A 23492-nucleotide genomic window follows, 5' to 3' on the forward strand; every position below is an offset into this window, starting at 1 on the left:
AGTATAGTTTGATATGACTCCTCCCCATCCCTAGATAATCATTCTTTCTGGCATGATTTGGAGTTAATTGTGACATAAAATGCATTTTCCAAGTCAGTATTGTGGATTCAGAGTGAGGTCATTTAAAGTCATTAGATAATAAGGGTGATAATAAGGAATATCACTATCAGATCTGTTTCCCACTTGGCACAGACGTCAATTCAACGTCTGTTCCACGTCTGTTCAACGCCATTTCATTGAAATTACGTGGAAACAGCGTTGATTCAACCAGTGTGTACCCAGTGGGCTGCGTCTTTTAGTTACAGTGGTGGAAAAAGTACCCAATTGTCATACTTGAGTAAAAGTAAAGATACCTTAATAAAAAATGACTCAAGTAAAAGTGAGTCACTCAGTAAAATAATACTACTTGAGTAAAAGTCTAAAATGATTTGGTTTTAAATATACTTAAGTATCAAAAGTAAATGTAAAAGTACAAATCATTTCAAATTTCTTATATTAAGCAAACCAGATGGCGCCATTTTCTTTTTTTTTTTAATTTACAGAAAGCCAGGGGCACACTTCAACGCTCAGACATAATTTACAAACGAAGCATGTGTGTTTATTGAGCCCGCCAGATCAGAGGCAGTAGGGATGACCAGGGATGTTCTCTTGATAAGCACGTGAATTGTACCCTTTCACTGTCCTGCTAAGCTGTCACGCCCTGACCTTAGAGATCTTTTTATTCTCTATTTTTGGTTAGGTCAGGGTGTGACTAGGGTGGGTAATCTAGATGTTATATTTCTATGTTGGCCTGATATGGTTCCCAATCAGAGGCAGCTGTCTATCGTTGTCTCTGATTGGGGATCATATTTAGGCAGTTTTTTTCCCACCTGTTGTTTGTGGGATCTTATTTTGAGTTTGTGTATGTTGCACCTCTGTTGTTACGGTTTGTTATTTTGTTTATAGTTTATTGTATGTCTTGCGAAGTTTCACATATTAATAAAGATGTGGAACGATACTCACGCTGCGCCTTGGTCCTTCCCTACAAACAATTGTGACATAAGCATTCAAAATGTAACGAGTACTGTTCGGTGTCAGGGAAAATGTATGGATTAAAAAGTAAATTATTTTATTTCGAAATGTAGTAAAGTAAAAGTTATCAAAAATATAAATAGTTAAGTACAGATACCCCAAGAAACGACTTAAGTAGTACTTTAAAGTATTTGTACTTAAGTACTTTACACCCCTGGTTAATATAGATGCAGTCATTCAGTTGGCACACGATGATGTTTAGATAACTACCAATGTTTGAAACTGATAACCCTTTTGGAAGTGGTTCCATATTGAACTTGCAGGCCCGTTTTTTTTTTCTTTCTTCACATTACAGTTTTAACTTAGCCTATATATGCGACTGTGCTAGATGGGTCATATGGTCAGAATTGAATTAAGTTTTTAAGTGGCATAGTGCCATAGTGAATTAGATTACTGAATACAGGTCCTTGTATGGGTTGTTGTTTTCAACGGCCCAGGGTCACTCTCACTCTCTCTCTCTCTCGACTTTATTGGCATGGGAAACATATGTCACATTGCCAAAGCAAGTGAAATGGATAGACAAAAGCGAAATAAACAATAAAAAGTGAACAGTAAATATTACACTCATACAAGTTCCAAAAGAATAGAGACATTTCAAATGTCATATTATGTCTATATACAGTGTTGTAACGATGTGCAAATAGTTAAAGTACAAAAGGGAAAAGAAATAAACATAAATATAGGTTGTATTTACAATGGTGTTTGTTCTTCACTGGTTCCCCTTTTCTTGTGCTCTCTCTCTCTTCCTCTCTCCTCTCTCTTTTTATCTCTCTCCCTCTCTCTCTCTCATTAACTATTTCATTCAGCACACACATTCCACAACAACCCAGATGAATTATGTAGTCAGTGTCTCTACTGCCTGTGGTGCCCATGCATAGGAGGTCTCTGGCACCAGGGTGGAACTCCATAACACATCAAAGGATAATGTGAATGGCACATGCTAAACATTCATTTATTTACAATAGGAGACTATTGACAATGACAAATACAACCCATTGACATGGCAGGGGTTTAGTTGGGAAATAGTTTTATGCTAATATTACTGTATAGACTTCTGAGTTTTACAATGCATTGGGATTTTTAGAGGGCTCATTGTCTCCTAGATGTTGGAAATCGGGAAATAGAAGAAGAAATGAATGATAACTTTTTTGTAGGAATAGTTGTTTTTGAGTCACTTCAACAACAGTACAATCAGTGAAAACAATGCGCTTTTTGAACAACCCCAGAAATGCATAACTTGTCCCAATTATAAGTACCAGAAAGCATGTAAAACACGTACTGTTACTACCAATGCATGGAAAACACGTACTGTTACCACCAATGTGACTCGTGGGACTCACAGGATATGATCACTTCAGGCTAATTTCAACAGGCACTCCACGCCCAGGTTTGCGGGTTAAAAAACCCAAACAAGAACTCTATTGTGAATCCAAAGAGTCTGGCTCACAGGCGGGTTCCCATACTCAACTGCTCTCTGTAAAGTAAGATCCGCTATTCAATTGACTTCGTGACAGGATCAGATCTGCACTGAAAAGTCCTTGAAGATGAAGTCAAAAATTCATTGATCTGGAGTGGAATATTAACTAACGAGTAGAACATATGTTATAAGAGAGCTGCGTTTCCATTGCTGCGCTCACAGTCACAGACAGACAAGAGAGGGACGGACTTGGACGCACGTCAAGAGGTCCACCGACCGATGCGACACTAGCGCCAAAAACACTTCAGAAAATACACGAGAAATGGGGAAACGAAAGGGTAATGCGTGCATAGACTTTTGGAAAAATAAAGTATTCGGAAGATGTTTTTTATTGGATGCATAGGCCGTGGATTATTGAAGGAAAGCGTTTTATGCACAAATGTTATAAATAGTTGTGACAATTTACAAAAATGACGCGTTTGATAGCGCTGTCTGCAACTTTCAGACTGTCGTGATAATGATGTATGCATTCAATGTTTTCACAGGATGGATCTAGGCAAATTGCTAACGTATGTGCTCGATTTATAGAAATGCTGAAATACTGTATGTGTAGTGGTTGACATTTTGCCTTCAGTAACCACGTTTCCATCCACAGTTTTTATGCAAGTAAAGTGATACCATCATGACAGCTGGGATGGAAACATGAAGTTTCTGGACAATTTTATAAATGCCGACGGATGATTTGTTCGTTCTACATGGTGGGATCTTTTGTGTTGGTAAAATGTATTATGCGAGAAATGCCGGTGGAAACTTTTTGTTAAAATATTGACATAATAACCATCATATAGAAGTAAATTTGAAGTCACGCGATGATATAGGTGTGTGGTCCTCCCACTACGACTCGGGAAACGTTGTCTACAGATAATAAATAAATGATGATGAATTTCACAGGGTGGTGAAAGTGCACAGTGATGTTCCTTTTTCAATAATAATAGAGGGTATTTTTATTTGGTACATGAAAACTTAAACGAAAAAGTACATTTTGTGTGCACTATGTCATCACCCACTTCTTTTTATCCACAACAAGTCTGTTTGGTGGAAACACCACTGGTGGGAAAATGCACATTTTCTTTATGCAGATTCTAGAATATTTGGATGAAAATCTGTCACTTTTTCTATTTCAAGTGTTCTACTCCGCTAGCCAGCACCTTGCCGAAACAGGTGTACATTTATTTCGCCTCCAGATTAGCCAATTGGAATCGAAACCTCGCTAGTGTTAGATTTTTACTGTAGAAAGTTCGGAAGATGTTTTCCATCACACCTGTCTTTAGGCTTCTCAGACACCATCACTATTGCAAGGGAACTGATGCAACACGCACATTTTACTGAGTGTTTGTATTTGCCTATTTTCTAATTGGGCTATCTCATAAAATACAGGTTATTAGCATCAACCACTGTTTTAGCCTAATAATAATGAGTAATAATAATGAGTAGTCCATCATTCATTATTATTTTATTATTAATAGTCAGTCATGTAATAGAGTAATAATGACCATTTCCAAAACGGTGCGCCAAATGTACTTTTATGTGTCCCTCCGTGAATACTGCAATACGGGTTTGATTGAATAGTGCTCAAGTGAAAGTCTTACTCATTCTATAGACCAGATTTAGATAATGTAGATACAGTATGTCACGTCATGTCCTAGCCAGTCCTATAAATAGTATGCCAAATTCATGATATTAATAATATACCTAATATTTGGATATTGTATTCATAGCTTAAGTAAATAAAAAAATGAAATCAAATTTTATTGGTCACATGCACAGAATACAATAGGTGTAGACTTGTAACGTTAAATGCTTTTATATGTTCATTTTGAATATCATGAATTTGGAGTACTATTTATAGGGCTAGTCATGTCCATGCATCTTGTGCATACAATACCTCTAAAATTGTTATTTTGTGATTACCCCACAGAGCTGAAATTGGAAATTCATGAAAGTGGAAAGACAAGCAAATCACCGGTAATATTTTATATTTCTTCATGTTCTATTGCACAATATATTCATGGTCATGTATTTGGACTGCATTGAACAGGTAAAACAATGGATATTGACTGGACAATTCTTGGCAAGATTTCTGGGTTTTCCTTAGTTGATCATTTCAACTTTCATTTCTTTTTCAGACTTATTAACGTCTCTTTTCTTTGGACCATTATTAATGTCAAAAGTACCTGTCAGTTGCTCTTTAGTCTAATCTGTAATGTGCTGGTGTGATTAATGAATGACTCTTTATAATGTATCCTAAATGGCACCCTATTCCTTATTTAGTGCACTATTTTAGACCAGAGCTCTATGGGCCCTGGTCAAACTTTCTACCCTATGTAGTGAATAGGGTGCCATTTGGGACGGAGACTTGCTGACTCTTGCTCAGTAGTAAAGCATTATGGACAATAGCATCAATTCATTGTTTAACTGACACGTTAGTATGAGCCGTGTATTACTCTAGAAAACAAACAGCTTTTAATGACTCTCTCTCTCACACTCTTTCTCTCTCTCTCTCTGTCTGTCTGTCTTTCGATCTCACTTTCTCTATCTCTCTCTGTCTTTGTCTTTCGCTCTCTCTTTGTCTTTCACTCTTTCTCTCTTTCTCTCTCTCTATTTGTCTTTGTCTTTCGCTCTCTCTTTTCATATTTCTTTCTTTCTTCTCCTCAGAAACTATGTGGAACCAACTACCCTGTCTGCATCTCCTTCATTGTGGTGAATGAGTTCTGTGAACGCTTCTCCTACTATGGCATGAAAGGTAGGTAACCTATAATTAAGAATGGTTCTCCTAACTACACTTTAATGGAAAACTGTCATTTATACGGTCATTTTAGGTATTATCAATAGTAAAAAAAACTGAAAGGTTTTAGTGCAGCTTACTGTAAATGATGGTTCATTGTGCTTTATTTTCGAATGGTACTGTAATTCCACAGAACAGAAATAGTACAGAACTCCGGTAAATAACTTTAATTGATATATTTTTATTGCCGCACAAACGTTTTGGTATGAGCCCTTCTTCAGCGTGCAAGGCAATGGCAATCAATATCACAACACCACATAGGTTCTAAATGATACACTCACAGTCAGTATTGGCCCAATCAAGAGATCCCAGCTGAGGAAGCTGGGAATTATGGTGCATTGTGGAGAAATGTTGTGTGCGGGTAATGAGTCGCTGGCTCATTAATATATTTCGAGGAGTGCCTTGTAAGTGGCTATATTTGTTGCACCCGTTAGTGAGAATGCTCTACCAAATGAACTGATATGTGGTAGTAGTGCCCTAACAATTGAATGTGTATAGTGGTAGCAAGACTTAACACTGTTTTGGTGTTTATATGGGTCCACAGACTCAACATTCTCAGTGTTCATTTAGTTTTTCTTTAACGCTGGTGAATTTGCTGTGTAGTGTAGAGCTGGTTCTACTCTTTTTGCCTGTTTTGTGGTGGACAACTGAGTGGGTCGAGCATGACACGTCAACCCTGTTACCCATAGATAGATAGGCTAAAAAGGTTTTATCAATTTTATATTTTTTTGGTGAAGCTTTCATTAAATGTACCCCTCCCTATTGCACACAAGGTTCCATTCCCCCTGTGACAAGGGGCTTTATTGCTGATTTAAGATGGAAACATCACATGATCTAGACTCCCTGTCTGACCGCTACTTCCTCTACTTCCTGAAACACACTTCTTGAAAAGGAAAATCTGTTATTGCCAAACTCTTTTTATCGCATTTATTGATAATACATTCTCTTTTACAATAAAGACCTGACCAAGAGGGAGCAATGATATACTGTATTTTTCAAACTCTGATCCCTGGTGCTTCCTTATCTATTTCTCCTTACTTCCCGGCTGTGCTTGCGTGAAGCGGTGCTGACGCTGTACTTCATCAACTACCTGCATTGGGACCAGAACCTGTCCACAGCAGTGTACCATGCCTTCTCCAGCCTCTGCTACTTCACCCCTGTTCTGGGGGCCCTCATTGCTGACTCCTGGCTGGGCAAGTTCAAGTGAGTTAGATGGAGAAGTCAATGCCTCCAATCCCTCAGTGGGAAATATATGAGGCTGGTGTCATTTTAGATTGGCGGATGGGCTGCATTCCATTCCAGCCATAACAATGAGCCTGTCCTCAGATTTCTCCCTCTACCAGCCTCCACTGTTGTTATTCCGATGTTGAATCTTGTCTTAGTTGAGGAGAAGCTGAAGTAACTGTGAAAGTTACTACTGTGTGTCATGTCATCCACAGGACCATTGTTTACCTCTCTGTTGTCTATGTGCTCGGTCACGTCGTCAAGTCGGTTGGGGCCATACCGAGTGTGGGGGACTCGACCATACACATGTGAGTAGTCTGACAAATTGATTGATACAGTTGAAGTCGGAAGTTTACATACACTTAGGTTGGAGTCATTAAAACTCATTTTTCAACCACTCCACAAATTTCTTGTTAACAAATTGTAGTTTTGGCAAGTCGGTTAGGACATCTACTTTGTGCATGACAAGTCATTTTTCCAACAATTGTTTACAGACAGATTATTTCACTTATAATTCACTGTATCACAATTCCAGTGGGTCAGAAGTTTACATACACTACATTGACTATGCCTTTAAACAGCCTGGAAAATTCCAGAAAATGATGTCATGGTTTTAGAAGCTTCTGATAGGCTAATTGACATCATTTGAGTCAATTGGAGGTGTACCTGTGGATGTATTTCAAGGCCTACCTTCAAACTCAGTGCCTCTTTGCTTGACATCATGGGGAAATCAAAAGAAATCAGCCAAGACCTCAGAAAAGAATTGTAGACCTCCACAAGTCTGATTCATCCTTGGAAGCAATTTCCAAATGCCTGAAGGTACCACGTGCAAATCAATCCCAGAACAACAGCAAAGGACTTTGTGAAAATGCTGGAGGAAACAGGTACAAAAGTATTTATAGCCACAGTAAAACAAGTCCTATATCAACATAATCTGAAAGGCTGCTCAGCAAGGAAGAAGCCACTGCTCCAAAACCACCATAAAAAAGCCAGACTATGGTTTGCAACTGCACATGGGAACAAAGATTGTACTTTTTGGAGAAATGTCCTCTGGTCTGATGAAACAAAAATAGAACTGTTTGTCCATAATGACCATTGTTATGTTTGGAGGAAAAAGGGGGAGGCTTGCAAGCCGAAGAACACCATCCCAACCGTGAAGCACGGGGGTGGCAGCATCATGTTGTGGGGGTGCTTTGCTGCAGGACGGACTGGTGCACTAAACAAAATAGATGGCATCATGAGGAAGTAAAATTATGTGGATATATTGAAGCAACATCTCAAGACATCAGTCAGGAAGTTAAAGCTGGGTTGCAAATGGGTCTTCCAAATGGACAATGATCCCAAGCATACTTCCAAAGTTTTGGCAAAATGGCTTAAAGACAACAAAGTCAAGGTATTGGAGTGGCCATCACAAAGCCCTGACCTCAAGCCTATAGAAAATTAGTGGGCAGAACAGAAAAAGCATGTGCGAGCAAGGAGGCCTACAAACCTGACTCAGTTACACCAGCTCTGTCAGGAGGAATGGGCCAAACTTCACTCAACTTATTGTGGGAAGCTTATGGAAGGCTACCCGAAACATTTGACCCAAGTTAAGTAATTTAAAGGCAATGCTACCAAATACTAATTGAGTGTATGTAAACTTCTGACCCACTGGGAATGTGATGAAAGAAATAAAAGCTGAAATAAATAATTCTCTCTACTATTATTCTGACATTTCCCATTCTTAAAATAAAGTGGTGATCCTAACTGACCTAAGAGGGAATTTTTACTTTGATTAAATGTCAGGAATTGTGAAAAACTGAGTAGGACGGAGACTTACTGACTCTTGCTCAGTAGTAAAGCATTATGGACAGCAGCATCAATTCATTGTTTAACTGACTCGTTAGTATGAGGCATGTATTACTCTAGAAAATACATACAGCTTTTAATGACTTTTAATGATTGTGAAAAACTGAGTTTAAATGTATTTGGCTAAGGTGTATGTAAACTTCCGACCTCAATGTACATCTGAGATAGGAATGTTGACCAACCTTAAACTCAACAATGTTCTCTCTCTCTCTCTCTCTCTCTCTCTCTCAGAGCATTGTCTATGGTGGGGCTGATCCTTATAGCCTTTGGTACAGGAGGCATCAAACCCTGTGTAGCAGCGTTCGGAGGTGATCAGTTTGATGAAGAACATGTAAGAGATTCTATCAGTCTAGTCTAAAATACACACTAATAATACTCTTACTGCAACATATGAGGAGGTTCTCAATCTAATACCTGTTATTACTGAAGTATGTAGGCTTAGCTACGGAAGAATGGTATAAAAAGTCTGCTACAAATTGAAGAAAAAAAATAATTTGACCTGAAAAAGTATCAAAGGAATTTATGATATTAAACAGTGTTCACCATCTTTGGGTTTTCTCCCTTGTCACCTCAGACGAACGAAAGGAGGAAATTCTTCTCCATCTTCTATATGTCCATCAATGCTGGGAGTGTCTTATCGACACTCATCACTCCAATACTGCGAGGTTCGTGTCCACATTAACCTTAACCCTTATCTCAAAGGTGAATTGCATTGAGGGCTTAGGCCTCTGCCTTTGCTCATGACTGCTGCTGTGTGTTCTCGCACTTACAGGAAATGTGCAGTGTTTTGGCGGTGACTGCTACGCTCTTGCTTTCGGAGTACCAGCCATTTTGATGGTCATTGCTCTAGGTGATTGTGCTTTCTTCTTCACACCTTACCTAATGAAACTAGTCTGGCTTTCTGTTGCATACTTGGTGTAGAATATACTCAGTGGGTAAACCTGGTTGAAATGACGTTATTAAATGACCAGATTACAACCTTGCCGGCTGGGGGTACAGTATGTATTGAATGCATTCAGCACAGACCTGGTTGTGCAGCAGGCTTGTATACACGAGCTACTGTACTATTCATATAGCCAAGCTACCATTATGGGTCACATCAACGGGGATATGGCCCCTCGAGTTGGAAAACAAGATCCTAGTGGACCACAGAGGCAGTCATCAGAAAGATCCTAGTGGCAGGACCACAGAGGCAGTCATCAGAAAGATCCTAGTGGCAGGACCACAGAGGCAGTCATCAGAAAGATCCTAGTGGCAGGACCACAGAGGCAGTCATCAGAAAGATCCTAGTGGCAGGACCACAGAGGCAGTCATCAGAAAGATCCTAGTGGCAGGACCACAGAGGCAGTCATCAGAAAGATCCTAGTGACAGGACCACAGAGGCAGTCATCAGAAAGATCCTAGTGGCAGGACCACAGAGGCAGTCATCAGAAAGATCCTAGTGACAGGACCACAGAGGCAGTCATCAGAAAGATCCTAGTGAACCACAGAGGTGTGTAAACATGGCGCCTCGCCAGTCAAAACAACCCAGAACTGTGTTACACACACACACACACACACACACACACACACATATTAGCTTCTTGCTGGTCTTGTCCATAATAACATAGTGCTTGATTCAGTGGAGGGTGGGGGACAGTAACAATACAAACTGTTGTTGACATATGAAAATACAGTCTGAAGGTCTTTTGGCTAGTTGGTTTTAGCTCCTGGGCTGAAAAAATGGCACACACCCAGATAACACACATCATCAACACTCCGTGTTAGACAAGAAGTTTACTCTAACAGGGAGTGCGTTTATTCTTTACCTTTAACCCTTCATGGATGACCAGGGATAGAAATGCCAAAAACCCACTCTAGGAACTCCTAGAATTCACAGTTTTACAGGAACTCCTAGAATTCACAGTTTTACCGGAACTCCTAGAATTCACAGTTTTACAGGAACTCCTAGAATTCACAGTTTTACAGGAACTCCTAGAATTCAGTTTTACATGTCAAAAGGATTTCAACGAGGGAACTAATTTCCCCTTGGATCTGACAGAAAGACAATATTGATGGTATTTTGTTTTGCGGATAGGCAATGCTCTTTCGAGGATTTTTTTTATTGCGATAGTACATTTACAATCAGTAAATTCTACTCAACATCTACTCAAATGTGTCTGTCTTTGTAGTCGTGTTCATCTCTGGAAGTGGGATGTATAAGAAGAGTCCACCTGAGGGGAACGTCTTATTGGATGTGTGTCGGTGCCTGGGGGTAAGTCATTCACCTCTCTCAACAGTCACACATTTCCATAGAAAGATGAGTCTCTTGTGGCAGATTGTTAACATTGCTGGCTTGTGCACACAAGATCTGGTTCTGGGTTCTGAGATAATAGAAAGATAAACAACTGAAAAATACTACCCCTGGGCTTACTACTGGACCATGACTGCTCCTGTTCGCTCCATCCTACAGTTGGCCATCAAGAACCGGTGGATGAGTTCTAAGTACGACTCTAAGAGGAAACACTGGCTGGACTGGGCAGAGGAGAAGTATCCGGTATGATTATCAAGAATGAAATAACTCCAGTGAGGACTATAATGACTTCATGGAGCTTTTATCTGTTCCATTAACAATGTTTCAGATTATAATACGATAATATAAAGATGAGAAACATTTATGGCGATCTGGCTTACAGGTAAAAGGTATGTGTGAAGAAGTTTCTGGTGAAATGGACCCATACTGTATGTCCTCCTATGTGCTCTTCTACAGAAACGTCTGATCCATGAGATTAAGATGGTCCTGAGGGTTCTGGTGCTCTACATCCCTCTGCCCATGTTCTGGGCTCTGTTTGACCAGCAGGTAAGGACCCAATGCTTACCCTAACCCTAACCAGCTTGGACCTTCCTAAATAGAACAGTAACCATTACCCTAGATGTTAAAACCCCCTAAGCAGGACCTTTCATGGTTCCCAAACCCACGATTCAGGCCAATACAGTAGATACGGACCAAGTAAAGACAAAACAGTTTGAAATGACATAATTTCAACCAGATTACAACTCTTTACTTTTTTAAATGATAGGCCAACCAGCTTTGCCCTCTGAGACCCCAAGTTCTGCTTGCCTCACTGCTTGATCTTGAGGCATTGTACTGTTGTCTCCTCTCATCTCATCTCCTCTCTTCTCATCTCCTCTCCTCTGGTCAACGACCAAACAACGCCACAATAACAACTGATTAAGGAAAAGTGCAAACCCCAAAACCCCATCCATCCAACCTTCTCTAATCCAGAGTCCCTGGGCACATTCCTCTGATAAAACACTGTGATTAAAACAAACAAGAAGAACCAAAACCTCCATCTTAGTTTTAATGAAGGGAATCTATGTTGTTTATAGGCAAGAACATTTTGCATTAGGCATGTTAGAAGCCAAGGACATGTTGGATTGATGAGGTCTGATTATACCATTGAAGTGAATGGTGATGGCAAACCAGCTATCCAGTGCCATAGAATACAGTGAATGGGCCAGTGATAACATGATAACATTTAGCCTTCTTTGTTATATGGTACTATAGGGATCCCGCTGGACTCTCCAGGCCACCCGGATGAACATGGCCTTTGTAAGTTCTTTGTCTTTCTCTCAATATACAGGACATTACAACAGTGGTAGGAGTCTCGTAGTGAATGGCCTTCGTAAGTTCCTTTCCTTTTCTAGCTTTTGAAACGGTGTAACAATGTGCTCTATAACTGTGGTAAAACCCAAGTGTACAACATTTATGATTTCATAGTATTTTGCATTATTTTACTATCGTTGACTGTAATCTAAAATAAATATCTTGTTTGGAATCTGTGGAGATCTTGTTTGGTATCTGTCTCTATGTTACAGGGATCAACATTCGTTCTGAAGCCTGATCAAATGCAGGTGCCTGCAGCTTCTTACTCTCTTCCTAGTATTCTATAGTGCATTACGACTGCTGGTGATGTTTATACTGTAACCATAGGTTCTCTCTATAATGGCCTTGAGTAAGACCACGCGTGTTCTCTCCTGAACCCATACCCTTTTATAATGGACACTATCTCGTTATTGACTAAATAAATTGAGCAAGAATATTTACTAGTGTCTTTTCTAAGTTTGCTTCAGCAACCAATATGATTTGATGGTATTTTTTGTTGTGATTTTATATTGAGTCATCAGAAGCTTCCCTGTGTTTTGTTCTTCCTTGTTCTTTCAGATGTTAAACGCTCTGCTGATCCTGATGTTTGTGCCTATCTTTGACGTGGTTGTCTACCCACTCATAGGCCTGTGCAGGATCAATCTCACGTGAGTGGACCATGGCTGTGTCTGAAAACGTTATTATGCAGCTGTCAAATCCTTGCTTCCGCTGTCCTTATTTCCTCACTCTGTCTCAAAGCTCATTGGACGAGGATACCGAAGGGAGCTTGGACCTCGGCTCTTGGATCCTCACTTCCAATGAGCTTCAAGAGGAATTGTGGAAACAAGGACGGAGGAAGAAAGGGTTTGACGGCTGGAAACTACAGTCTTCAACAGTAGTTGAAGGCTGTTTGGGGCGGCAGGTAACCTAGTGGTTAGAGCGTTGGGCCAGAAACCGAAAGGTTGCTGGATCAAATCCCCGAGCTGACAAGGTAAAAACCTGTCGTTCTGCCCCTGAACAAGGCAGTTAACCCACTATTCCCCAGTAGGCTGTCATTGTAAATAAGAATTTGCTCTTAACTGACTTGCCTAGTTAAATTTAAAAAAGTCATCATTCATGAGTAAAGAATGGGGCAAGAACAAGCATCATGTGGGTTGGACAACATTTTTCATGCGCCTCTTGGTCATAAAGAAAATGTTTGTTTTCTACCGTACCTTGTGTTCTTATCATATCATCGAGATAAGTGGAAGATACGCTTGAACAATGTTATGCAAACATCTTATGTAGTCCTACAGAAAGATAAAACAATTGACCACATTAATAATTTCTACGAATGGAAACCGTTGATACTGTGTAGTTCTGTGTAGTAGGGACAATATTGACCAATGCGCGTTGACGCCAAGTTGTCTTGTTGGAGTCCATAGGAGTGTGGTTTAGAGACAGAATGCCTGATACCGTCTCATCTCTCCTTTAGAGACAGAATGCCTGATAACGTCTCATCTCTCCTTTAGAGACAGAATGCCTGATACCGTCTCATCTCTCCTTTAGAGACAGAATGCCTGATACCGTCTCATCTCTCCTTTAGAGACAGAATGCCTGATAACGTCTCATCTCTCCTTTAGAGACAGAATGCCTGATACCGTCTCATCTCTACTTTAGAGACAGAATGCCTGATACCGTCTCATCTCTCCTTTAGAGACAGAATGCCTGATACCGTCTCATCTCTCCTTTAGAGACAGAATGCCTGATACCGTCTCATCTCTCCTTTAGAGACAGAATGCCTGATACCGTCTTATCTCTACTTTAGAGACAGAATGCCTGATACCGTCTCCATCTCTCCTTTAGAGACAGAATGCCTGATACCGTCTCATCTCTCCTTTAGAGACAAAATGCCTGATAACGTCTCCATCTCTCCTTTAGAGACAGAATGCCTGATACCGTCTCCATCTCTCCTTTAGAGACAGAATGCCTGATACCGTCTCATCTCTCCTTCAGAGACAGAATGCCTGATACCGTCTCATCTCTCCTTTAGAGACAGAATGCCTGATACCGTCTCCATCTCTCCTTTAGAGACAGAATGCCTGATACCGTCTCCATCTCTCCTTTAGAGACAGAATGCCTGATACCGTCTCCATCTCTCCTTTAGAGACAGAATGCCTGATACCGTCTCATCTCCCCTTTAGAGACAGAATGCCTGATACCGTCTCATCTCCCCTTTAGAGACAGAATGCCTGATACCGTCTCCCCTTTAGAGACAGAATGCCTGATACCGTCTCCCCTTTAGAGACAGAATGCCTGATACCGTCTCCATCTCTCCTTTAGAGACAGAATGCCTGATAACGTCTCATCTCTCCTTTAGAGACAGAATGCCTGATACCGTCTCCATCTCTCCTTTAGAGACAGAATGCCTGATACCATCTCCATCTCTCCTTTAGAGACAGAATGCCTGATACCGTCTCCATCTCTCCTTTAGAGACAGAATGCCTGATACCGTCTCCATCTCTCCTTTAGAGACAGAATGCCTGATACCGTCTCCCCTTTAGAGACAGAATGCCTGATACCGTCTCCCCTTTAGAGACAGAATGCCTGATACCGTCTCCCCTTTAGAGACAGAATGCCTGATACCGTCTCCATCTCTCCTTTAGAGACAGAATGCCTGATAACGTCTCATCTCTCCTTTAGAGACAGAATGCCTGATACCGTCTCATCTCTCCTTTAGAGACAGAATGCCTGATACCGTCTCCATCTCTCCTTTAGAGACAGAATGCCTGATACCGTCTCATCTCTCCTTTAGAGACAGAATGCCTGATACCGTCTCATCTCTCCTTTAGAGACAGAATGCCTGATAACGTCTCATCTCTCCTTTAGAGACAGAATGCCTGATACCGTCTCATCTCTACTTTAGAGACAGAATGCCTGATACCGTCTCCATCTCTCCTTTAGAGACAGAATGCCTGATACCGTCTCCATCTCTCCTTTAGAGACAGAATACCTGATACCGTCTCATCTCTCCTTTAGAGACAGAATGCCTGATACCATCTCCATCTCTCCTTTAGAGACAGAATGCCTGATACCGTCTTATCTCTACTTTAGAGACAGAATGCCTGATACCGTCTCCATCTCTCCTTTAGAGACAGAATGCCTGATACCGTCTCATCTCTCCTTTAGAGACAGAATGCCTGATACCGTCTCCATCTCTCCTTTAGAGACAGAATGCCTGATACCGTCTCATCTCTCCTTTAGAGACAGAATGCCTGATACCGTCTCCATCTCTCCTTTAGAGACAGAATGCCTGATACCGTCTCATCTCTCCTTTAGAGACAGAATGCCTGATAACGTCTCCATCTCTCCTTTAGAGACAGAATGCCTGATACCGTCTCCATCTCTCCTTTAGAGACAGAATGCCTGATACCGTCTCCATCTCTCCTTTAGAGACAGAATGCCTGATACCGTCTCATCTCTCCTTTAGAGACAGAATGCCTGATACCGTCTCATCTCTCCTTTAGAGACAGAATGCCTGATACCGTCTTCATCTCTCCTTTAGAGACAGAATGCCTGATACCATCTCCATCTCTCCTTTAGAGACAGAATGCCTGATAACGTCTCCATCTCTCCTTTAGAGACAGAATGCCTGATAACGTCTCCATCTCTCCTTTAGAGACAGAATGCCTGATACCGTCTCATCTCTCCTTTAGAGACAGAATGCCTGATACCGTCTCATCTCTCCTTTAGAGACAGAATGCCTGATAACGTCTCATCTCTCCTTTAGAGACAGAATGCCTGATACCGTCTCCATCTCTCCTTTAGAGACAGAATGCCTGATACCGTCTCATCTCTCCTTTAGAGACAGAATGCCTGATACCGTCTCATCTCTCCTTTAGAGACAGAATGCCTGATACCGTCTCATCTCTCCTTTAGAGACAGAATGCCTGATACCGTCTCCATCTCTCCTTTAGAGACAGAATGCCTGATACCGTCTCATCTCTCCTTTAGAGACAGAATGCCTGATACCGTCTCATCTCTACTTTAGAGACAGAATGCCTGATACCGTCTCATCTCTCCTTTAGAGACAGAATGCCTGATACCGTCTCCATCTCCCCCTTAGGCCGCTGAAGAAGATGGCTGTTGGTATGATCTTTGCAGCGCTGGCCTTCGGTGCTGCCACCTTGGTGGAGGTCAACGTCATGGTAAGACACAGCATCTCTGGCCGAGGAGGCTGGTGGGAGGAGCTATAGGATTATTGTAATGGATGGAATGGAATAAATGGAACCGTATCCAACATATGGAAACCACGTTAGACTCCCTTCCAGTCATTACAATGAGCCCATCCTACTATAGCTCCTCCCACCAGCCTCCTCTGATCTCTGGGTCACTTCACTTCCATAAGTAACACTCCAGGTCATCTTTTTTGCAGTTGCGCTGCATCGATGGTCTGATCTCACAATGCCTGGAGAAGTGTTTAGTGTAGCAGGAACAACATGAATATGTTGCAACTGTAAAAAAAAGACCACCTGGATTGCCACCTTTGTAACAGAGACAGTCACCTGTCCTCTGATGTCCCCTCTCTATTCCTCTGCTAGAAAACGGTGGTGGAGCCTGCACCTCATGGACAGTGTCTGCTACAGATCTACAACCTGGCTGACAGTGACGTCAAACTAAGCATCCCTGGGAGTAACCTATTCTCACAACCCATCAAATCCTATGAGGTAAACTGGGCTGGGGAGTTTTACCCTAGTTTTACCCTGCTACGCTAATAATGCTGTGACTAATAATAAACCTTGACCTCATAGGCCAATGACTGGAACGAACTACAAAAATCTCTGAAACTGGAAACACTTATCTCCCTCACTAGCTTTAAGCATCAGCTGTCAGAGCAGCTCACAGATCACTGCACCTGTACATAGCCCATCTATAATTTAGCCCAAACTACTACCTCCTCCCCTACTGTATTTATTCATTTTATTTATTTTGCTCCTTTTGCACCATATTATTTATGTTTTATCTTTGAACTTTCTTCAAACTACAAATCTACCATTCCAGTGTTTTTCTTGCTATACTTTATTTACTTTGCCACCATGGCATTTTTTTGCCTTTACCTCCCTTATCTCACATCATTTGCTCATATTGTATATAGTCTTATTTTTTTTATTTAAAAAAAATATATATATATATTTTATTTTTTCTTCTTCTACTGCATCATTGATTGTATGTTGTTTTACTCCATGTGTAACTCTGTGTTTTTGTATGTTGTCGAACTGCTTTGCTTTATCTTGGCCAGGTCGCAATTGTAAATGAGAACTTGTTCTCAACTTGCCTACCTGGTTAAATAAAGGTGAAATAAATAAAATAAAAAATAGAAAGCAGACCTACCAGATAGGATTGCCATGAGAAATGGCTGTAGACTCCGTAGACGCTCCATAGTCTGACGCCATAGGAATCTACAGCTACATCTCACGGCAACAGATAGGAGTGTGTTCTGAGGTCAACAGGTCTATTGTTCTAAAGCTATTACAGCCAGACCTGGGTTCAAATACAATTTGAAATCTTTCAAAAACTTTGCGTTTGCTTTAGCCTGCCTGGAGTTTGCCGTTTTGCGACTATTTTATTGGTTCCATTGTGCCAGGAAAGCTCGATCAAGCCCAGTTGGAGTATTTGAAATAATGTAATAATATTTGAATGCAGGTCTGATTAGAGCTGAACATTAATCATGGCAATACATATGCCTCTATGTCTATCAGGATCCTCAAGCATATCAGCATCTTGAACTGGGGGGACACAACAAGACCATCACTGTGGGGATCAATCACAATGGACACTTTCATGAGTGTAGAGAGACTTTCACAGAGCAGAAAGCCTACAGTCTCGTCCTGCACAGCAAAACCTCGGGAATAGTGTGTCAACTAGTGAGTCGGAAGTTCTTACAGAATCTTACAGTTCTGTAGAATTGTACTTTCAGTCACATCAGAAATCATTTCTGTGTTTGCAATCTATTTCTGTTTTCATTTTTTTATGATATAGGCGACAGACAACGTACTTAAAAGTGAGAAAATGGAAGCATACCTGAGGTAATTATGTGTCTATGTTTGAATTGAAACAAGAGACAGAATAATACTCCATCGGAAAGACTGACTTCCGTTAGTTCAGTGAATACGCTGCAAAGATTCAAGTGTTGCTCTAACAGGTTCATAAACACGCGGAGTGAGGCTGTGAACGTAACAATGGCTGGTGTGGACTTTTACATACCCGCTGACTATGGCATATCTCCTAATAAGAGTGTGGAAAGAAATGAGTGAGTGGCCATATTTCTGTTCCATTGCAGTTCATCTTAAAATAGTGTAAAGTGTCTCTTCCTAGTCCACTGACAAAGCATTCAATAATTGATATTCCTAATTTTCTAACATTGAACATCTGACTAATGTAGTAATAATTTAGAAATAGATACAGTCCACAGGAGGCTGGTGGCACCTTAATTGGAGCGGACGGGCTCGTGAAATGTCTGGAGCAGAATAAGTGGAATGGTATCAAATACTTCAAACACGTGGTTTCCATGTGTTTGATACCATTCCATTTACTCCATTCCAGACATTATTATGAGCCGTCCTCCCATCACCAGCCTCCACTGATACAGTCAGTACTAGATCATATCTCAGTATCCACAGATCTCTTTTGCCTCTGCCCTCCCTAAATCCTTCACCTATGCCATCTCTCACAGGTATACAAACGTGAGGTGTACATCAGGCTCACAGGATTTCTCCATCAACCTGGGCCTGCTTGACTCTGGAGCTTCATACACCGTCATCCTCAAAGGGGTGAGTCAGCCCACTGCCTATACATGAGATCACAAAATACCATAATGTAGGTACTATTAAGTGCTGCCTGCTATAGCCTGAAACCACATTGGCAGTATAAATACATGGACTAGCACAGTACTAGCTACTTCTAGTACTAGCTACCTAGTAAGTTACACTTACTAAAGGTATGTGATCCCTGCGGGAATTGAACCCACGACCTTGGCATTGCTCACATCGTCAGTGCCTGCTCTGGCAGACAGTACTCATAACTTCCTTTACTTTTTTCCAGGGCCCTGGAGAGATAATTCCCCAGAAGATGGAGGATGTGATGGTTATTATTTCTCTTTTTTTCTCTCTGCATTGTTGGGAAGGGCCTGTAAGAAAGAATTTTACTGTTAGTCTACATCTGTTGTTTACGAAGCATGCGATTAAATTATTTTTGATTTGATTTGTGAAGGCCAACAATGTTCACATAGCCTGGCAGATCCCCCAGTATGCCCTGATGACAGCAGGAGAAGTCATGTTCTCCATCACAGGCATCGAGTTCTCCTATTCACAGGTCAGTAGGTATCCAGTGATTATTGATTGAGTATTGGTTGAGTATTGACTAATAAACCTCAAATGCTTACTTAGGCACCTCTGTAGATCTGAAAGAATCTGTCCAGTATGATGAACGCTTAGCTTATACCAACCAGAAACCTTTCAGATCTACTAGAAGTGGCTAGGGGGTATAGACAGCTACGGGTTAATTATCAGGAATTTAGCCTCTACAAGGAGATCATGTTTGAGTGAAGAACATGTGATATGCTTTTCCCTGCCAATGATAAACAATATCTAGGTCTATGTTCAATACAGGCTCCAGCCAACATGAAGTCAGTGCTGCAGGCCGGCTGGCTGCTGACTGTAGCCTTTGGCAATGTCATTGTGCTAATCGTAGCAGAGGGGGCAGGTCTGGATCAGGTAAGTCCCAGTGGTAGAAGACGGTTTTGTTTTTACTGTACCTTTTAGGAAGCCTTGTCAGTGCACCATTGAACCCATAGACCTCATAAAACAGTTAAAAAGAGTCAAACAGAGCAGTGTCTGCAGTAGTCCACTAGAGGGAAACCAGTCACAACAATAATAATGGCTTGTTCCCTTTCTCTCTCCAGCTTGCGTAGTGAGTACACCAGGATAATAAATATGGCTATCAAATAACAACCATAGTCCCCAGTGTTAAATGTGTTTAACACTGATTCTGACATTCCCAGTGGATGGAGTTCCTGCTGTTCGCTGGCCTCCTGGTGGCAGTCTGCATCATCTTCTCCATCATGGCTTACTTCTACACCTACGTAGACCCAGGCGAGCTAGACAAGCTGTTCCCAGACAAGACAGTCAATGAGGATGAAGACGACCTGAAGAAGGACCAGGCAGACGACACTATGTACTTGAACTCAATAGAGAAGAGCACCAAGATGTAGTCTGGTGACTGACTTCAGAATATTTCCCTCTCAAGAGATTTGTAAGCCCCTAGTGTGGAATGTTTTTTGTTTTATACATTTGTAAATCGAAGCAAAGTATTAAGATATGGTGATTGAGTGTATTTTACTTGCTGAACCTTACTGTATGTCGTTAGTTATTGTCACACCCTGTCTGTGATCTTACAGTGTGGACTAACCACAGGTAGCACTCCAACCAAGACACTTCTCAAAATCTGGAGGTCAAACCAGGACCAGTGGTAACAAAACACATTGTTCAAATGCTGTATTTAATTTTTGTGAATTTATAAAATGTTACTGTACATAGTAAAATGATCTGAAGTCCCCTGTTTACAATGATGTTCAAATATGAAGAGGAAAACAACGGACTCTTGTAGTTAATGATAAACAAAACAATTACAGAACATTGTGAAAAGGGTCCTTCTTTAGCAGGCATGAAACTTAAGGATTTTGGTTACTAGCCAGCTGGTCTAGTAGAACAATTTGTACTAGTGGCCTAGATTAATTTACATCCCTGCTCTTTGGCTACCTGAGACAAATACTGGAGTAGACTTAACTCCAGTAATGTCTAGTGTGTCCTAATCATTTGCTAGATAGACCTTCATAAAACGTTCCACTCCTGGGAACATTTCTCTAATTGTGCTCTTGTAGTAAGTAAATAAAAATGTGTAAATTTCTCTGAATATGACAATTTTATTTTTGATGGGTTTCTGAAAGCTTGCTACTCTAACGGTTTTGCAGGACTACCTCATTGTTGGTGGCGCTTACATGTTTCTTGTCTTTATTCATTCAGAGCTTTGGTTTCCTTCCCTTGTCACAGACCCAGGACTATAGAGAGACAGAAAAATAACACACCACTTCCTGGTAGATGGGACATATCACATCATCACTCCTTAGACAACATTCATTAATCACAATACCATAACAGGCTGCCTTTCTAACATTGGCACCCTATTCCCTATATAGTCCTTCCACTTTAGACCAGAGCCCTTGGACGCAAACATAATCTACCAGCTGGGGAATGGAAGGCAGAGTCCTGGTCTAAAGAGGAAGAGTAGCTCCAGGTTGGCAGCAGCTAAAAGGGGATCCTAATAAAATACCAAAAAACACTAAAAAGGAGTGACCTAATCATAGAATAAGGTGCCATTTTGGACGCAAACATAACCTACCAGCTGGGGAAGGGAAGGCAGAAAATGTAGCCGACATCTGAGAAATACTAGCTATCACTGTTATTATTACAAGGATTATACAAAGTAGAATTTTAAGTGCTATTTTGGAGTGCTATTTGCTCGGCATGGGAAGAAAATAAATGTCTAATATCACAAGACTACAAAACATGGTAATGGAAGAAATGCTCTTGACTTGGATTTGACCTCATGGAGTCGCCAAGACTATAACATACTACAGTAAACAATATACACCGAGTGTACAAAACATTAGGAACACCATCCTAATATTGAGTTGCAACCCCGTTTTCCCTCAGAACAGACTCAATTCGTCAGGGCATGGACTCTACAAGGTGTCCTAAACATTCCACAGGGATGCTGGCCTGCTAGCTCATGTGGACTCCAATGCTTCCCACAGTTGTGTCAAGTTGGCTGGATGTCCTTTGGGTGGTTGGACCATTCTTGATGCAAAGGGGAAACCGTTCAACGTTAAAAACTCAGCAGCATTGCAGTTCTTGACACAAACCGGTGTCAAGAACAGGTTTGTGTGAAGTGGATTTAACAGGTGACATCAACAAGGGATCATAGCTTTCACCAGGATTCACCTGGTCAGTCTATGTCATGGAAAGAGCAGGTGTTCATAATGTGTTGTACACTCAGTGTAGATGGGGTAGAAAAAGAAGGAGCAGGAGGGTAAGAAAATATAGAAAAGTGTGAAACCTCTTTCCGTTTTCTCTTCTCTGACACTTTGGACTAACTATCAGCCAGGCAGGATTTCCCATGTGGGCACTGCAGAGCATGGCCGTTCATTCAGTGGTTTCTGAATCACTGTTAACTCCACAGAGGCTTGCGTCCCAAATGGCACCCTATTCCCTATATAGTGCACTACTTTTGACCAGGACCGTTCTACTCTCGCCGTATCATCAAGCCGTTCTGGTCAATAGTAGTGTACTATATAGGGAACAAGGTGCCATTTGGGACGCAGCCAGAGACTTCCAGCAGCGTTAGGGGAAATAAGAGCCGGTGTCAGAGGTATTAATACCATGATATACTCTACCTTGACTACCTCAGCTGTTAAATTCAACTGAACCCAGTTAAACTCTATTGACTTACTGATGAGGACTCCTTTCGACATTTTTGACAATTGCGGGATACTAGCTTATCACTTAGAATGAAGGAATGTATTTTGGCATTCAATCTCAGTAGCATGCTAGTACGAACGTTGGAATGTAGATTATGAAGCTATGGTGTTGTGGCTGTCCCTGACCAGACTCTCTCCATCAGTAGCTCAGAGACTCTAGCAATGACCTCAGGGTGAACCAAGCACTGCAGTAGGTCATTGGTGGTGATGGAGACGGGGCAGTGTGTTCTGTCACCATTGCCCTGGTCTCTGTCCCCAGGTGGTGGCCTTCCTCCATCTCTGCATCCTGGCTGTGGTAACACTAGGGGGTCAGAGGCTGAACCGGAGCTGAACATGCCTTCCCCTTCATGCTGGTGCTGGGCTCTACTCCCACTGACAGGTCTTGGAGGGGTGTTTTGGGATACGCTACTAGACCTGATTATGTCACAGTCTCTGGATGGTGATGGTCTGTCTTGGTTTTTGGGGTTCTGCTCTGTAGTTTCCTGGTTGGTGATCTGGTTCCAGGCCACAGGGATGAGGTGAGGGCCAAAGGGCACGGTGGATGGTGTGGAAGAGGAGGAAAGGTCCTCTGCTGGTGGTGATGAAGAGCTGGTGTTCTTAGCTTGGCCCCTGGAGTCACGTTTTGCCCCTGGACATGCTGGGGTGTCCTGGATCTGTTGGTCACGGTGACTTGTTGTCCCTCTCTTCTCCATGCAGGCCCCCACAGCCAGGTTCAGGTACCGCATGTTCTCGTCATGTCCCACCAACCCCTCCTTTGGAAAAATAAAAAAGTCGAAATTATAAACCCAACCGTTATGAAACAAACCAATGTTTCGTCACTCTCCGCTTTACTCAGGGACTATGGTCAGTACTGTGTGTTTACAGGGACTATGGTCAGTACTGTGTGTTT

At 41.5% G+C, this 23492-nt stretch overlaps 2 protein-coding genes across 3 annotated transcripts in view; one reads left to right on the top strand and one right to left on the bottom strand.

Annotated features, from left to right (window-relative positions):
* The first annotated feature begins 2478 nt into the window (after positions 1-2478).
* Positions 2479-20979, top strand: LOC106582352 (solute carrier family 15 member 2). The gene is made up of 24 exons (XM_014165384.2): positions 2479-2826; positions 4467-4513; positions 5204-5291; positions 6395-6536; positions 6773-6865; positions 8637-8736; positions 8980-9070; positions 9178-9255; positions 10577-10659; positions 10858-10941; positions 11155-11244; positions 11953-11997; positions 12264-12299; positions 12610-12698; positions 16136-16217; positions 16611-16736; positions 17769-17933; positions 18049-18095; positions 18212-18319; positions 18743-18839; positions 19111-19152; positions 19279-19380; positions 19677-19781; positions 20069-20979. The coding sequence occupies exons 1-24, from the start codon at positions 2811-2813 to the stop codon at positions 20276-20278; spliced, it is 2166 nt and encodes a 721-aa protein (XP_014020859.1). The 5' UTR covers positions 2479-2810; the 3' UTR covers positions 20279-20979.
* The window catches only part of hspbap1 (hspb associated protein 1), a 48294-nt gene continuing 45348 nt past the window's right edge, over positions 20547-23492 (bottom strand). For both annotated transcript variants that reach the window (XM_014165387.2, XM_014165386.2), the window contains exon 8: positions 20547-23355. In XM_014165387.2, coding sequence (XP_014020862.1) covers positions 22705-23355 — 651 coding nt within the window. In that variant the 3' untranslated portion in view covers positions 20547-22704. The remainder of the gene's footprint in view (positions 23356-23492) is intronic.

The sequence above is a fragment of the Salmo salar genome, chromosome ssa21 (genome assembly GCF_905237065.1).
Source record: "Salmo salar chromosome ssa21, Ssal_v3.1, whole genome shotgun sequence".
Lineage (NCBI taxonomy): Eukaryota > Metazoa > Chordata > Actinopteri > Salmoniformes > Salmonidae > Salmo > Salmo salar.

Coding starts and splice junctions, on each gene's coding strand:
- LOC106582352 (XM_014165384.2), top strand. Junction 11,998..12,263: donor CCCGGATGAACATGGCCTTT/GTAAGTTCTTTG, acceptor TCTATGTTACAG/GGATCAACATTCGTTCTGAA. Junction 18,096..18,211: donor AAAATGGAAGCATACCTGAG/GTAATTATGTGT, acceptor TTGCTCTAACAG/GTTCATAAACACGCGGAGTG.